Source organism: Kryptolebias marmoratus, linkage group LG4, assembly GCF_001649575.2.
Source record: "Kryptolebias marmoratus isolate JLee-2015 linkage group LG4, ASM164957v2, whole genome shotgun sequence".
NCBI classification, from domain to species: domain Eukaryota; kingdom Metazoa; phylum Chordata; class Actinopteri; order Cyprinodontiformes; family Rivulidae; genus Kryptolebias; species Kryptolebias marmoratus.
Window position 1 is genome coordinate 2,942,986 of NC_051433.1, and position 17,342 is coordinate 2,960,327.

The 17,342-nt window shown below is 44.6% G+C and overlaps 1 protein-coding gene across 3 annotated transcripts in view; it reads right to left on the reverse strand.

Moving 5' to 3' along the window:
- Positions 1-17,342, reverse strand: part of mtss1 (MTSS I-BAR domain containing 1) — a 51,097-nt gene continuing 33,755 nt past the window's right edge. The window contains exons 4-14 of one of the 3 annotated variants that reach the window (XM_017438938.3): positions 15,353-15,437; positions 14,048-14,139; positions 13,903-13,977; positions 7,463-7,620; positions 7,285-7,392; positions 6,909-7,006; positions 6,707-6,782; positions 4,675-4,806; positions 3,743-3,893; positions 3,601-3,627; positions 1-3,358 (exon numbers count right to left, since the gene is read on the reverse strand). In XM_017438938.3, coding sequence (XP_017294427.1) covers positions 2,028-3,358; positions 3,601-3,627; positions 3,743-3,893; positions 4,675-4,806; positions 6,707-6,782; positions 6,909-7,006; positions 7,285-7,392; positions 7,463-7,620; positions 13,903-13,977; positions 14,048-14,139; positions 15,353-15,437 — 2,333 coding nt within the window. In that variant the 3' untranslated portion in view covers positions 1-2,027. Of the gene's footprint in view, positions 3,359-3,600; positions 3,628-3,742; positions 3,894-4,674; positions 4,807-6,706; positions 6,834-6,908; positions 7,007-7,284; positions 7,393-7,462; positions 7,621-13,902; positions 13,978-14,047; positions 14,140-15,352; positions 15,438-17,342 lie in introns of all 3 variants that reach the window. The other 2 variants (XM_037975261.1, XM_037975262.1) reach the window with 2 other exon arrangements.

The following is a 17,342-nucleotide window of genomic DNA, read 5'->3' on the forward strand; positions in this document are numbered from 1 at the left end:
TTTAAATCGGCCGTTTCATCTTTTATTGTCAGGAATAAAAATTTCAGATAAATAAAAGAAGAATTTAAAAAGTTTGGAGAAACATTTGAAGCTTTAAGTGAACAAAAAAAACTTTTATATTTTTCTTTCAGCGTCAGAATCAATCAAAGCAAAATGGATCCAGATTTTAAAGAAATAAAAAGAGTCGCCCGCCGCCGCCGCGGACCCCACGTTAAAGGAAACGGGTCGGGTCAGGTCGGTCCAATCAGGTCCGGACAGGAAGTAAGTGTCCTCCAAAGCTTTTCTACAAAAATAAGAGCACGGGCGGTGCGACCACGTCGTCAGATCCAAGAATCAAAACAAAATAAAAGCATTTTTACACAAAGATCTCCCAGGAACCAAAGCACTAATATTTACAGACAGAACCGGACTGCATTTCCCAGCATGCACCTGGGGTCAGAGAACCAGAGCTGGAGCCAGAACCGCTTCGCTTTCTTTACCCAAACACGCTTCAAACGTGTCAGAAAAACAGAAAATTATATAAATTATATCAGAAATAATCAATGAAGGCGACTTTAAAGAAAATCTCCTCCAGATTCTTCTCTCTGAACAGTTTTTTTTTTTATCAAACGGAGAATTTTATAAACATTTTAATTAAAGTTTTTTGTCGTTTCAGTTCAGAAAACGTCAGTCCTCAGATTTTGGCTTCAGTCCTGATTTTTCCAGCGTTTTTAGGCGGGAATTGAAGGCAACACGGCTGTTCAGCAGCTGGAAACAGGAAGTTTATAAAAATAAAAATTAAATCTACAATATTTCAATCAGTTTTAAATTGAATTAAAATAAAACAATCTAAACATGAAGTTTAATCCCTGAAATAAAGATCAGAGTTTAAGGATTTAACCCGGATCTAAAACAGAACCAGCTGTTTTAGCCCAAACTATAAATAAATATTTAAAGTCTAAACGAAGCTCGCTGGCTTTAACTGCGGCTTTAAATAAGTAAAAAAATAAAAATAAATCTGTTTACAGAACAGAAACTTTTAGTGACTCTGCGGTTAATGAAGCAGAAATTTAAAAAAAATTAAAAATATATTTTTTTATCCAGCTTGTATAGGTTTTAAAATATAAAAACTAAAACTGTTCAGACTTTCAGGACTTGTTCAGTAAATGTAAAAACAATTCACTAATTTCTCATTAAATGTTCAAACAAGTTAGATTTAAAAACATTTAATGATTTTTTTAACAAAAAGGGAAATAATTTGTAATTTAAAGTTCCTTCTCTTCCTTTAAAACAAATCAGCTCCAACATTAAAGTGCTTTAATTTAATTTCTGAGCTGAAAATCAGGGTTAAATGTTGATTAAAAATAGGAAAAAATAAAAACAAATTAGGTTTTTTTTTTTTTAAAAAAGTGATTTAAAACTAAATGAATGAAACTGACTGATCTTTTTTAAGTGATTAAATAATTAACGGTCCAACAAGCAGCTCGGCTTCGATTTCACCAAATAAATATTAATAATAGAATTTAATTTATTCTGAAGTGTTTCTGAGCTGAAGGAGGAAATGATGTCATCGTTTCAGACCCGCTTCCTCTGAAACATCCGTGCTGCCTTCCAACAAACCGCCGCCGTACCGATCCGAACGCTTCCGTCAACCAGAACTTACACGCACACACACACACACACACACACACACACACACACACACACACAGTCCAGTCCGGATAAACGTCCCTGAAACACGGTTCAACCATGAAACGCCGAGCGCCTGACGCTAATAAACAAGCCCCGCCCTCCTGGGAGTAAAAACAACAAATTCAAACACGCCCCCGCTGGACTCCACAGCTTCCTGATCCAGCTGCAGGAAATAAAAAAAATAAAAAAAACTTTCTCCACAATCAGTCCGGACAACGAAAACGGGAGGAAACCGACTAAAAGAGACGATTCCTTTAAAAGAATCCAATCAAATGGAGACTTCTGGGTCTAAAGTTTACAGCCGACCTGCGGTTCAGGAGCTGCACCTGGAAACATCCATCACCTGCTCTCCTGCCTCACTTGTGATTGGCCGGAGGCGGCAGGAGGGGGGCGGAGCGATCGTCCGTGACGGTCCGTTTCAGCGTCACCCTCCTGATGAGCGTCAGCATGTCCCGCCCGCCGCCCGGCGGCTCGGGGTCCTGATCCACGTCGGTGCTGCAGCCCAGGCCGGGGGGCCGATCTGGGCCGGCGGAGACCTGCGGCGGGTCCTGGTGCTGCTGCTGGAACAGCCTCTGCCGCCGCTGCTGGGTGTCCTCCGGGGGACGGTACGGGTCCTGGAGACGCTGCTGGAGCTCAAACTGTTGCTGCAACTGTTGATAATGTTGCTGCTGCTGATGGTTGACTTGTTGCTGTATTTGCTGCTGCTGCAGTTGAAGCTGTTGGTTGTGCTGCAGTTGACCGTGTTGCTGCTGCAGCTGACCGTGTTGCTGCTGCTGATTGATTTGCTGCTGATGGTTGATTTGTTGCTGTAGTTGCTGCAGCTGACCATGTTGCTGCTGCTGATTGATTTGCTGCTGAGATTGTTGCTGTAGTTGCTGTTGCAGTTGTTGGTTGTGCTGCAGCTGACCGTGTTGCTGCTGATGGTTGATTTGTTGCTGTAGTTGCTGCAGCTGACCGTGTTGTTGGTGTTGATTGAGTTGCTCCTGCAGTTGAAGCTGTTGGTTGTGCTGCAGTTGACAGAGTTGCTGCTGTAGTTGCTGTTGCTGTAGTTGCTGTTGCAGCTGACCGTGTTGCTGCTGATGGTCGATTTGCTGCTGCAGTTGCTGTCTCTGCTGCTGCTGCTTGACGTTGCCGCCCTCCGGGGGCTGGTAGGGCACCGTGGGAACCGGCACCGGGATCGGCATCTGGCCTGGGACGAACTGGTAGTACGGCGAGGAGGAGGAGGAGGAGGAAGGCAGCGCGCTGAGGCTCTGCGTGGAGGTGCAGAGTTTGCTGTGACCCAACCCCCCCACGCCTCCAGCAGGAGGAGCTTTGAAGACGTTCTCCTCGCTGCCGCTGCTTCCTCTCAGGGCTTTGAGCGGGACCTGCGGGGTGCTGATGGGGATCGGGACGCCGCAGCTGATGGTGCCGCGGCGATACGTCGGCTTGGTGGACGGCTTGCGCCTGATGGTTGCTGTGTGGTAAGGCAGCTGGCGACCAGAACCGCCACTCAGCTCAGACTCGGCCAACAGGCTGACGGTGGAGGTGGGACGTTTGGACTGAGCAAACTCCCGGAACTGGATTTTAAGGTCCGAGTTCCTCGGGATGGTGGAGGACTTATCAAAGTCCGACTGGCTGCTGGCGAGAGACAGCTGGTGGAGGGAGATGGAGTCGACGTCTCCGTGGAGAGAGATGGACTCGTAGTCAGCTGAAAAGAGGAGAAGATCAATTATTTGTAGTTCTGGACTTTTACCGTTTTTCTCCTCATCATCTCAGAATTTATTACGAGACGGATTTCCTTCCTTTGCAGGAATCAAATCTCAGACATGAGATGAAATGAAAAATCCATTAAAAACATTAAAATGAAGCGGGAGAAACATTTACAGTGTGAAGGCATGCAGTGAGCCAGTCAGACAGAGGGACGGAGGGACAGGTGTGGTGCAGACCTACCGTAGGAAGGAGGATCTCTCCTCACAGCTGGAAGAGAAGGAAGGAAGTTTAAACAACAAAGAGGACAGAGACGCAGCTTCACCAGGAGCTGAAACGAGTGAAATCCGACCCGAGGAGGTGGTGTGTGTGTGTGTGGACTCACTGTGGGTGTGGATGGTGTCCTCGGAGCAGGACGGGGTGGTGGTCTGGGTGCTGTAACCGCTCGAACAGTGCAGAGAGTCCCTGCTGCTCCTCGGGGCGTCCGAGTTCAACGCACCCAGCGCCAACCCCAGCTGGTCCCGGGCCGAGCAGGACTGAGGGGGAGAGGATGAGGAGGATGAAGGTGGAGGGACAGATTCCTCTTTCATTTGAACAGAAAAAGGTTTAATACGGATCTATTTGTCGAACAGGAAGCAGCTCAGATGACTGAAGCTCATAAGTGTGAACGAAACACGGCTGCAGACGGTAAACAGATTCATCCGAGAGCGAGCAGAAGATTTCAACCATTCAGCTCATCCTGAGCAGCTTTTACAGGCAGTCTTTATGAACGGGTGGCACGGTGGAGCAGCGGTTAGAGCCGTCGCCTCACAGAAAGAAGGCTGCAGGTCGGACCCGTGGCTTTACTCCGGTTTCCTTCACCCAAAAACATTAAGTTGGGTTAATTAGTAACTTTAAATTGTCCTGGTTGTTTGTCTCATTTGTCTCTACGTGTCCCTGTGATGGACTGGAGACCTGTCCACCCGTCCCCTGCCTCTCCAGAGACTGTTAAAGATGGACACCAGGGTAAAGAAACTGGATGGATGTCTTTAAAGTACAGCTTTCGTCTCTGAATCCCTGCTGCCCTCCGGTGGACGACAGCAGGTTTAAACCAAATCAATTAATTAATTAGTTAATTAGTCTCCACTTCATCTAATGCAGGTTCATCACATATTTTGCCTTTTGTTGCTTATTTATTTATTTAAGTATTTGCTTCTTAAAACCTTGCTTGTTATTGGGATTAGCTGCAAGTTTCTTTTTATCGAACTCCTTTCGGACTCTACTCTCCCCTAACTTCACGGTTGATGTTCCCGACAGATCGGAAGTCGGATCAGTTACCTTCCCGGACGCCGACATAGCTCGAGCTCGCTCTCCGGGGTGGGCGTAGGCGTTGAGCGGCGGCGCCAGCAGGCCGTTCTCCGCCCTGCCGCTCCCCCCAGACGCCAGCTGGCTGTTGGAGCCCAGAGGATCCTGTCGAAGAAACGCGAGTCGATTAGCGCAGAATAAACCCGCCTGAACACGGATTATAATCCCTGTGAGCCGTCAGAGAAGATCCTCCACCTCAGCTGGGATTAAACTCGGCGCACATCAGAAAATAAAGCTAAAAAGGAAACTAAACTTTCATTTTATCTTATTATAATAAACGGATCTTCTGTAATGGCTGCCCGGGAGGGTCTGACGATGAAAACATAAATAAATAAATAAAAAAACAGACATGAAATAATGTGAATCGCTGTAAAGGTGTGGGACGAACACTGACAGAACAAGGTCACCTGGGTTACAGAGGTCAAAGGTCAAAGCGTGGGGGCAGAAACAGAAGAAAGATGCGATCGTGGTAAAAAAAAAAAATAAAAAAAAAAATCCAGCATCAGTTTGAGGAATTGTTTCCTTTTCTGTTTGAACTTTTAGTTGGATAGAAAAGGATAATTAGAGACTAATTTCTGCTGCTTTCTGACACTTTAAAAGTGAATTATTTGAGAAAGAAACTCGTCTTAATTTTGTAAACACTACGGGCGCATCGGCTTCAAGCACCTGAAGTTAATTTTTATTCCTTAAAAATGTCCACCTTAAAACATAACCCTATCCAAACCATATATGTTTAACTTATTATAGCAATATTAGGGATAATCAAGATCACTGAAATATTAAATTAAACTTCAAAATGTGTGAAAAAGGCAAACAAGCAGGAAGCATCATAGATCTGCTTCTGGTCCTTTAATGATTGATAAAAGCTACGGCAGCAGTGTCTCGTTAGGATTTAAAGATGATGAAAATGAATTATTTCATGTTAAAACACACATGGAGAGAGAAGAACAAACACACACAACGCTCAAACACGCCATCGAAAACACGGACGCTGGACGGGATGAGGTCAGGGTCGAGATCTGAGGTTTAATGAGGTGAAGCCACAGCCGGGTCGCCCTGAGCGGACAGGAGACGCCAGCCCAACTCGTGGTGCTGTGAGATGGAGTCAGACAAACGGGTCGGGTCGGGAGGAGGGCTCACGGTGGTCAAATCCCTGCGGCTAACGCGGCGACTCGGAGCGGGGAGGCGGCCGTAACCGCGCCGACCATGGCTGCCGTGACGACCGAGGCGAGAGGGCGAGCTGCCCTCGCTGAGGGACCGCCCACTTTCAGCGCAGCCGTACAGCAGAGCGAGGGAGGAGGGCTACAGACAGGAGAGGGTTCAGCTGAAAGTGAAACTTGTGAGCGTGGCCGGAGGACGGAGAGTCTGAACGCGGTCAGCGTCTCAGTTTCCATCATCGCTGACTTTCACTACATGGCCAAAAGTAAACGGAGACCCTCGTGATGCAAGACGACGAAAAACGAGTTAATCTGCGGCGTTAAAAACAAACAGCTTCTGTCCTCCGGGACGAACCCGCTGAGGTGGGATCCCAGCGAGCCGCGAGGTCGAGCGTGTCCCGCGGCGCCAACGGGCCTCGGGTTGGCGTCTGATTCCAGCCGTTAAAAACCTGGAAACGTTAAACTAACGACACAAACTGCAGCGTTTGGTTTAAAGGAGAAAAATCAATTCATTTAAAAAAATTCTAAGGTCTAACAAGGAATTAAACCTTTAAGGAATATTGGTAAGATTGTTGTTTCTTTTATATTTAAATAAAAGCCGTGTCTTATCTTATCTTTCATCCAGAAGGGATTCTGCTGTCAAACTGCGCAGCCAGTTCAAATGTAATAAACACTTTATCAACGTCATCCTGCTGAGAAGATAAAGCAACCGAAGCAGAAAGTTGTTTGTCTTTCGTTAGATGAAGAGACTGTCCTGGACGCGAGGACGAGGGGACCGTCAACCTTTGGCCATGCAGCTCAAACTGACTCAACAAACGTCTGTTAGTCGGGATGAAAGTGTGTCCCACCTGGAGGTGGACTCCGTCCACAGCACAGCTGATCGAGTCCAACGAGGGGACGTGTCTCACCGACCCGGAGCTGTAGCTGGAACACACGAGGACTTGGGGTTTAGCTCGTCCTGATTTGACACAAAGGCTGGCAGACGGATGGTTAAGTGTTCATGTTGGACGTTTATTTCACCATTTCGGCTGATTTTACTTCGTCCCTCACCTGCTGATGCTGCTCTTCCTGGACATGCTGCTGCTGGGAGACGGCGGAGGCGTCTGATAGGTGTAGCTGAAATCTGAACCTTTCAGGTCCAAGATCACCTGAGGGACAGAAACCGTTTCAGTGTCTCAGCCCCGGTCGAACCTGCAGCTTTCAGCAAATAATGACGAGAAAATCCGCTAAAATCTAAAATCTAACGAGGCTTTAAGACTCGTCTGGTTTCTGTTCTTCACTGATAGTTGAGGACAAATTATCTCAAGGTCAAAATACTGTGAAGAACCTGTTATAAATATCATTTTAAAGCTTGATTTTGGTCATTTCTGGCTCATCCCAGCTGATCCCTGATCATGGACCCTCAGGCCTCTCAGGTGTGGCTCACCTGTTCGCTGGCAGCTGGGAGTTTATTGGGTTCTGCTGTCAGGTTGGTCAGATCCTCCAGGATCGTCTGCAGGTGAGTCACCTCTCCCAGCATGTTGATCTCATGGTCCTGGGAAACGAGCATTCAGGGTTTAATAAAAAGGATAATTAAAGGATTAAAAGCCCCAAACGGCACCGACCAGCACAGGCTTCAGCATGCTGACGAAGCTGCAGTAACGAGCTCGTTCCTCCACCAGCGCCCGGCGCACGGCTCGCTTCTCAGTCTCCTCCAGGACGGCGTACCGCGTGTTGACGTCCTGCAGCGCACTGTCCAGCTGTCCCCGAGCTTCGTCCTTCCCTGCGGGAAAAACACAAACCGGACAAACTGATTTTAGCCCAAAAAACAGCAGCAAAATCCAGACCGGGGGTGCTGACAACTTTCCCAAAACTAAATTTAAGACTTCTGTTGTTACACTAACAACAGAACGACCTCCGTTTTACTTCCTCATTCCTTAAAATTAAATGTTACTGTCCTTTAAAAAAAAACAAAATATATAAACTTAGCCTTCCTGGAGGGAGTCATGTCGCTCACAGCGCTGCTAAAGTTTTAAAGAAAGATCCAGGACAACTGTTCCAAGACGAGGAGCGTCAAGTTTATTAAAACACAAATCGTCTCCATAAGAGCCAACAAGACCAAATTTAACTTCAGTTTAACATAAATAGCTTTAAAAAGCCTAAAACGGGTCAAGTTAGACATTTAAAACAGATAAAATAAAAGTCTGTGGAAGCCATGATGTGTTTTAATACATTTAAATGAATATTAGCAGAAAAACCTGAATGTTTTCATCATCGTCATCATGTTGATCCAGGTGTTACCAGCAGGGGGCAGCAGAACACAGCTGATGTTATCACACACACACACACACACACCGGCCGTCTGCGTATGAATTAATCTGATCAGATTCTCTGCCTCTCCCCAGGAATTATGACACAGAGAGGAGAATAAAACACAGGAGGGGGGAAACTTCTCTGGTTCTGAACCGTTTACTGGAACATTTCATCAGTCTGTCCTGAAAAAGACAAATCCTGGAGCCTGATTTACCTCCAGGAGGGACAGATCGAGTCTGTTAAACAAGAACCTGAGGAACCTTCCACCGACGGAACCAGAACGAGGTTTAAACAGGCGGATCTGAGGCCAAACATCCGAGGAAGGAGTGCAAATAAAAAAACCTTTCTGCTCAGGAAGTCATCCTGTGACATGAGATCACGTTCAGGATAACAATCAGGTTGTAACAGAGCGAGAGGCGGTGAACCCGGAGAAAATAAACCCCGCCCCCCGGAGCGCGTTCGCTGAGGGTTCGTTGGTCCGGCGGAAACAACCGGGAGCTCCCTCCAACTAAATGCCTCCGTCGACCAAAGCCTGAGTAATCTAATCTGAATTTAATTAAACCCACGAAGTGCTTCTCTAATTAATCATTTCTCCTGCTCTGGAGATGTTTCCCAGGACATCAGGCTGGCTTCTTATTAAAGCTTTTTTAAAGCTTTCTGGTTTATTAATGCTTTGAAAGCAGCGTGTTTTTGTTTTCCTGGGATGATTTATTACAACTCTTTTTATAACAACGGATTATTTCTTTTATTGATGGAACAACGGAGGATGTTTGCACTCGGCCAGATATTTCAGATATTTAATTTATCTCTTTTTTCACACATTAAACTCTCTTCCTCTCACATTTGAGCAGCTGATATATAACACTGACATTTTGTATATTTTTGGTCAAAGTGTGTTTCATTTAACAACATATAACAATAATTGCTCAACTTTAATGAGCAGAGCGAGCTTGTGAGCCGCACAAAGTGACGATTTATGTTTTTTAAAGAGGTCGATATCCGCTGATTAATCTGAGTTCTGGATAAAATGAAACAGAAGAATCTGTAAAAATGGCTCCATGTTTGTGTTGTTTTGTGCAAATCCAAGGCCAACAAAGTTCCAACAAACAGCAGCAGGTCTCCAGTTTTTATAAACTTGATCTGACAGCTGCAAACGGCAGATAGTCGTGGTCCGAAGTGAAAGTATTTATCTTGTGAAGAAGCAAAGTTTAGGCCGATTTAAAGTTAAATTAGAGACGATTTGAAGAACTGCAGGAGGTCGGCGTCATCAGAGGAAAATAATGGCACAAAAAAACAAAAACAAACGTGAAAATCTGTCCTGTTGACCAGTTAATCGTGTCTCCGAGGGTTCAGGATCTTCACCTCATTCAGAGTTTTGTTTTCTCTTCTGTCAAACTTGTTTTTCCCACTTGGCAAAACGAAAGTGAATAAATACTCGAGCTGCAGTGAGTAAAACATCATCGGAGCTTCTATCATCAATAAATGACGACACTGCGGTGGTGTCATTTTGTTGTTGTTCTTCTTTTTCTTGCTCCAACAAGCCTCGGAGCTCCTGCTGCTGTTCTCCAGTTCCCACCGAGCGGAACGTCATCCAAACATTTAAAGCACCTTAAAGCTGCGAGATGACTCAGACGTTTAACAGCAAAGAGGCGACCCGGTCTTTGTGTCCGACTGCAGATTCTGGTTTTAAAAAGTAAGATCCGATTATCTGAATCAATCTGATGTTCCACCTCATCGGTAAATAACCTCGAACCCAAACAAACATACGGAACCAGCCTGACGGTCACGGTTCTCAACAGGAAACGGGTCGGGGGCGAGTCTCTGCCTCACCTGGAGGAGTCCGAGTATCTGGGAGTCTTGTTCCTGAGTGACTGGAGGACGGACGGATCGGAGGGTCGAGTCGAAAGACAAAACTCTGGACTTCCTGCTCCGTCTACGGTCCAACCCTCACCAAAGAACCAGATCCTGGATCCAAGCAGCTGAAATGAGCTTCCTCCGTAGGGCGGAGCCTCAGAGAGTCGAGCCGCTGCTCCTCCTCGTCAAAAGGAGGCAGCTGAGGAGGTTCATCTGATCAGGACGCCTCCTTTTGGAGGTTTTTCAGGCATGTTCCACTGGGAGGAGACCTTATTATGGATTCTGGATCCTCTGTGGTCTGGGTTTCCCTCCTGGACCCGACCCCAGATCAGCGGTAGAAGAAGGATGGATTCTTTTTATTCATTAAAATAAAAACCTGAATCTGTCAGCTTCAAACCAAGAACCAGGATGAAGTTTGGACCTTCCTGTCAGGTCATACAGATTATAATTCTGTTATTAATCCCAGTCAGAGTCTGACGGGTGGAAAGTTTACCGCAGATTAAAAACCGTTCCTCTCTGCAGCAGAACTCCTCACCGAATATAAAAACAAGAAGATTTAACCTTCGTTTAGTTTTCCTTTCCTCGCTCTTTCTCCTCTCGTTAATCTCCTTTTATTCCTCACATCTTGGTTAAATCCTGCAGACGTCTTCGTCTCGTTGCCTCATTTGTTTCCTCGTCATCCTCAGACCCTCATCTTCCTTTTTAATTCGAAACAATCTTTTTTTTGCTCTTTCAGAGCTCTATGAAGTCATCTCTTCCAACTTAAACACAAACCACATCATCTATCTTATGTTTAACCTCTTTTCTTTTTTTATCCATATATTATATAGCACATCTGTTCCACCTCACACTGCTGCTCCTTAAACACAGAGGATAACTTTAAACTTTACTTTATCCTAATTTATTTATAACTCCATGCCGTTATTGTCCAGTAAAGATCTTTAATATTCAACCCAAATAAATCAATCCGGACTTTAACTCAACGCTACTGAACATTTCCTGAAAATAAACGACCTACACAAACTGATCCAAAGGTTTAAAACAGAGGAAATGCTCCTCTTAAATATAAAAAATGCTGCAAGTTCTTCTTTTTTCCAGAATTACTGAAGTGTGAGAGTAAAACGTCAGCACATAAATGCAGAAATATGTCGTAATCTCCATATTTCTCATGTCAGCACATCTGCTGTTCGGTTAACCAAACAGATCTTCAGTCCGTCTTTGTTTCCTCGTATCTACTCCTGAATTCCTCCCACATCTGTGTCAGCAGCTGGAGATTCCCCGTTTTGAAGTGGCTGAACACAACATAATGACAGAGTTACGACCCACCGAGGCTGAATCACAGCGAAACCAGCAGATGTTTACTTTTCGTCCGGTCCAGATTTCAACCCGGCGAAAACAAAAACGAGCTGACGTGTCTTTGAATGAATCCTAACAGGAAGAAGCTCCGCAGTTAGAAAACTGGAAGCGGTTCCTGTCGTGAAACACCGTTAAGTGTCCTGATTAACGCCTGCAGTCGTTTCCTGTTCGAATCCTCGAGATGAGAGAAGATTTCAGAGGGTCGATCCCGTGCACGCTCGCCCACACGCCGCTGCACACCAGGGATAATTATAATTATAATGTGAGTGTGCAGAACCCGTTTTGGGATTAAAGAGCCGTTGTCGTGACGTGGAAACATGCAAAGCTGCGGGTTCGTGTTTTATTTCGGTGCTTCTCATTTGGACGAGTCTCAGTCTGAACATATTTTAGGAGTTAAAATGTAATAATACGGTCTAATAAGAGCGGCTGGTTATCAGGGATGACCGATAATAGAGTTATTTCTGGGATTATTTGAGTTAAAAAGACGAAACAAAAAGGTTCCTTTCGTCTGTCCGATCCTGAAGTCCAACAGAGATTTAAGGATCGGTGTGAAGTGAATCAAACCAGACGCCTGTTGGGTTTCCAAAAAGAATCCAAGCTTGAAAAGTATTTATAGCGCTCAGCAGGGTCCAAACAACAACACAAAACCTTTGGGCTGAGGCGTTCAGGGATACAAACCGGACCTTTAAAGAAACCAAAGGATGTCACCGCCGCATCACTCTTATTATACCAGCAGGTAAATAACTCAGATCTTTAAATGTTTGTTTTATTTTTACAGCAGCCTTGAAATGCATCACAATCAAGTGGATTTATTTACACCAGGGGTCTCCAACCCTGGTCCTTAGGGCCATCATCCTGCAGGTTTGACTTGTTCCTCTGCTCCAACACACCTGATCTGAATCAATGGGTGATTAACAGGCTTCTGCAGAACATGAAGAGGTGATTTAACCTCTGAATCAGGTGTGTTGGAGCAGAGGAACAAGGAAAACCTGCAGGATGGAGGCCCTGAGGACCAGGACTGGACACCCCTGATTTAGAGCCACGCTCCTCCAATGTTTGAGTCCAGAGAGTAAAAGAACCAAATTTAATCTGATCTATTAAGACTTTAAAAGCCTACTTTTAGTCTACAGTGGGGTAGATCTGTTCATTAAAGGTCCAACAAGTTAAATTTGACCAATAACCTTTTTTTTTAGTCGTATTTTATCGTGTTTTAAAAAGGATCTTTTCTTTCTGGTTGTTGTTGACACTGAAACCAAACAGAACTGTAAAATGTTCTAAAAAAGGAACAAAAAAACTATTTAAATGCAAGAAAACCAGGGATCTGAGGTTCCAACACTGATAAAAACTGTTCCTGCATGAATTTGATTTTAATAATCCACACTTTCCCCCCAGACTCCGACGATGAAACGTCTCAGAGGAGCCATTTTATGTCAGCAAATACAAACATCTTCCAACTGCACGCTGCAATAATCGTTATAAAAGCTTTAAACAGAGAGGAATGGTTGGTAATAACCCAATCTTCTTCTTCCATGAAGCTCAGCGTCTGTGACATAATTTAACAAAAACTATCTTAAATAAAATAAAGAGCAGCTTTAATGCTGGGCTAACTTCTGATTGGTTGATGAGTCAAATAGCTTCCTTTAAAACTTTTTTTATAATGTTCTTATTCAGACGTTCCACAGGGAGGAACTTGGAGTTTTAGAAAGTGGGAAACAGGGAAATAGTTGAAGCTAAAACCAAAGTTAAAGACAGTGAAGGAACCGGGTTCTATCAGAGAACCTTCACAGGAACCGCAGAACGTTTTTCGCGTGTTTGAGTCAGAAAGCCTAAAAGTGTCGGCTCATTTTAATCCCATTTCCACACGAGGCTGGCTGCGTTCGTTCCCCTTTCAGTTTTGTTTTTTATAATTATGGGATGTGAAGGCAAAGCGCAGTCATGGCAACGGCAGGGTGTGTCCCTATGATGGCAGCAAAGGGTGTGGACAGGTGTCGGCCTCCGTTCACCTGAAAGCTTCGGATCAAAACGATAAAACTGCCTCAGCCTCAGGTTCCTGCAGCAACAACTGAAGGAAGCCAACGCAAACAGGTCCAAAGTCAAAGACCGGCTTCGATTCAAGACTGAAAGGGCAAAAATCAGCTCCTAAAGTCCACGGATCGATATCCACCTGTGTCCAAACAGCCAGAGAGTGTTTTCAGGACAAAAAGAACATTTGGCTCATGTTGCCTCCACGTCAAAAGGCTGAAGTCTAAACAAAGTCAGGAGTTACTGATTTCAAAACCCTCCACGGTCCAAAAACCACCAATCAGCTTCTGCCGCCTGCTTCAAACTGCACATATCTCAGGGACGAACCGCGTTTCAGAGGGATTAATAACAGAAACACAGCCGTGATAAAGTCACTACGAAGAAGAAAATCATTTTTCTGGTGCTTCACCTCAAAGAATCCAGCTCTGATATCTGAAACGTCACCACTCCCTGAAGAAAAGGCTGTTTTCTGACATATTTATGTTAAAAAAATCAGTAAAACTGGAAGGATTCCTCTCACCTTTCTTCACCTTCTTCTGGAGTTTGATTGTGTCCGATGATTTCTTCTTGATGTCGGCTCTGGCCTTTTTGTACTCTGGACAAGAAGAAGCCTGAATAAGAAATGGGTTGTGTGTGTGTGTGTGTGTGTTGACCTGTCCAGGTACCTTTGGCGTGGTCCTTGTCCAGCTGACTCGCCACTTTTTTCCACTCCTCCATCTTCAGCTCGAGTGGATTTATGAGCCCTTCTGAAAGGGCTCTGAGAAAATAACAGAACAGCAGACAGGTTGTCAGACAGACGGGTTTGTCTCCGACAGTCCAGCAATGAGGGGAACGTTTTGGATCAGTCTCAGCAACTACCACGCCGAAATGTAGCTCCGTATCTGTAAAACGAGCCGGCTCGCAGCCACCTTTCTAAAACCAGCAGACTGTGGCGGCCATATTGAATTGCGTTGGCTCCAAAGGTTAACTGGTCGTAGATGTTCATCCAATGTTTTTTTGTTTTCCTCCTAAAAGTTCACGAGATATTTTGCCAACAGAGAGTTGACTACGTGTTCGGGGTCAGTCTCAGCTACTACCACGCCACATTTTAGCCCAATCTTCATAAAACGGACTTGGCTAGTAGCCATTTTTGTGCGACTCCAAACCCTCGTCAGTTGTAGAGATAAATCCAATTATTTTCTGAGCGTCTGTCCTGTGGTTCAGGAGATTTGCCTTTAATGGAGGATCATCATAAAACTGCTGCTCTCTACCAATCAGGTGTTGGTAGTAAAGAGGTCAGACAGGAAGTAGTCCTCTCTAAAGAGGCCGAGACGACCTTCTGGGAGCTCGCCAAATTCCCAGGAGACGCGTGGCACCTGTGGCATCGTTACGACGAGGAGGAGACGAGCCAACGGAGCGTTTTCAGTGTGCTTTTCAACAAATCCACGAATCCAGACGACCCCAGCTCGTTAGACCGATCTCCACTCGAGCCTGAAGTCTGTTCGAGTCGTTTTTAACGAGGAGGAAACAATAATCATCCTATCTGTGGATGATGTTAACGCTGCTGAACTAAAAATCCTCTTCATTCAGCTCCTCATTTTTCAGTTTTTACCATCTTTAAACTGCGCTGTGATGATTTATTCCTCCCACTGAAACACTCGAACGAAGCAGGAATCAGTGAGAAATATTTAAACAGACGTGCGATTCACAATCGGACAGCAACGACAGAACCGGCTGTGATGTTCCGGCAGCGGCGGCGACGAAGGGTGAAATCAGAACAGCTTGTCTGCTCCTCTCACACACACACACACACACGTCCGACCGTATGTCAGCTGAGGGTAATTAGGTGTCTGGTTCCCACAACGTCAAATAAAAGGAGTCATCACTCATTCATTCACACGTTCACCTGTCTGCTCGCCGTGATAAATCTGACATCAGAGGTTTCTGCCTTTGATGATGTGTGTGTGTGTGTGTGTGTGTGTGTGTCTTACGTGGTGAACAGTTTGAGCTTGGATTCGATGCTCCGGTGTCTCATGCACATCCTGGTCAGAGCCGAGCCGATCTCTTTGGTGGCGCCTGAACAAACAAAAACGAGGTTTGACGATAAAACGGTTGGAGCGACGCATCACTTTATTTTTGTGGAAACGAAAGCAGCGCCACGTTTACGGGACAACAGATCGGCGCCGCTGCGGTCCGAACTTTAACCTGTTTATTGGTGCCGTCCAATAAAAGCTTTCTCCGTTCCTCCGTGACGAGGGCGCATTAAGAAATCGACCGGATTAAAACCTTACGATGCGCTGCAGCTTCACGTGTCTCTCTGTGGTCATAAATTATTCAAGGCGACATTATTTCACAACCAGCCCGGGTTAACGTTACGATCTCAGGTTCCACACAAACAGTCGATATCACAAAAGTAACCATGATGTAATAAAATCCACGCCCCAAAAAAACACGGAGAAGATTTTCAGCCGCCATGCTGCAAGGATACCGCTACATAAAACACTTTAAACGTTAATAAAACCTGTTCTTTAACTGTATTTATATCTGTTAAAACCTCACAAATAACCCGTTCACGTTTCCGTATTTACATAACTTCCTGTTCAGGATGCTGAACAGTTTCTGCATCTTTTCCCATCGCTGTAAAACAAACTAATTTACCTGTTAAATAAAGAAACATTTAACAGACAAACAGGGCGGGGCCAGCAAATAAAATACGTGGGTTTGTTTGTTTTAATCACCTTTACCTGCCGGTTCCAGCCACAGCTCTGAGAGCAGAAACCTGACGTTAGAGCAGATATACGGTTAAAAAGTTACTCTTATTCATGTATAAATGGAAAATTAGGCTCTCGTTTCATCTGTGCACTCCGTCTTAAACACCAATGAGCTAAAGGGGTTTGTTTGTTTTAATAAATCTCACGTTTTGTTTCAGGACTTTACAGGAAACGACTTAAATTCGTATTTAATTAAAGAGCTAAAAGGACAAACCCTCTGCTTTCTGAAAGAAACAGCTTTTCCCTGCGAGATCAAGTCTGCAAACCCAGAAACCGGCAGGAAGGTTCCCGATACTGGAGCTCGAAATAAAACGAGAACTTTAATCATTTTAAATTTAAAAATGTTAGCCAATCTGTCCATCATGGAGGCGATGATCATGATTTCAGCCTGTTTGTCTGCATTTATGTTCAGTTTAGTTTATTTATACAGCTTTGAAGTCACTGGAAAAAGTCAAATAAAATCCTAAATCCAGTTCAGGATTTCAGGAAAACGTTTCAAAGCTCTAAAACAGAAAAATTTAATTCCTGTTTGGATTTTGGGAATTCCAGCTTTGAGGAGTTTCAGGTTCAGATCAGGAACTTTTCCTCTAAATGTTTTTCTCTTTTTGACATCTTTGCTCTAAACTGTAATGTTACGTGTAAATATATAAATGTTGGGTGAATTTTGAAAGTAAATTCTGTGAAAACGTTCCTGCTGGGAGGAGGAGGAACATTAAAGCTGTTTATAATTTTCCTTATAAGACAGAAGGAGACCTGTTCCGTCGCCTCGTGGACCCAGACTTTCCAGCTCCGCTCTCCTCGTCAACACTCATGAAGCGGCTCTTTCAGAGCGTGTGTGTCTGTGTGTGTGGGTGTGTGTGTGTGAGAGAGAGAGAGAGAGATTCATTTTTCTGCTCCCAGGTTCCAGGTAATTTCCTTTGCGCTGAATCCCCTCAAAATGATCGCTGCAGTCCAGAGAGGAACCGCTCTACAACCTTCATTTATACAAACTGAAGCTGTAAAACCTTCATTTATACAAACTGAAGCTCTACAACCTTCATTTATACAAACTGAAGCTGTAAAACCTTCATTTATACAAACTGAAGCTGTAAAACCTTCATTTATACAAACTGAAGCTCTACAACCTTCATTTATACAAACTGAAGCTGTAAAACCTTCATTTATACAAACTGAAGCTGTAAAACCTTCATTTATACAAACTGAAGCTCTA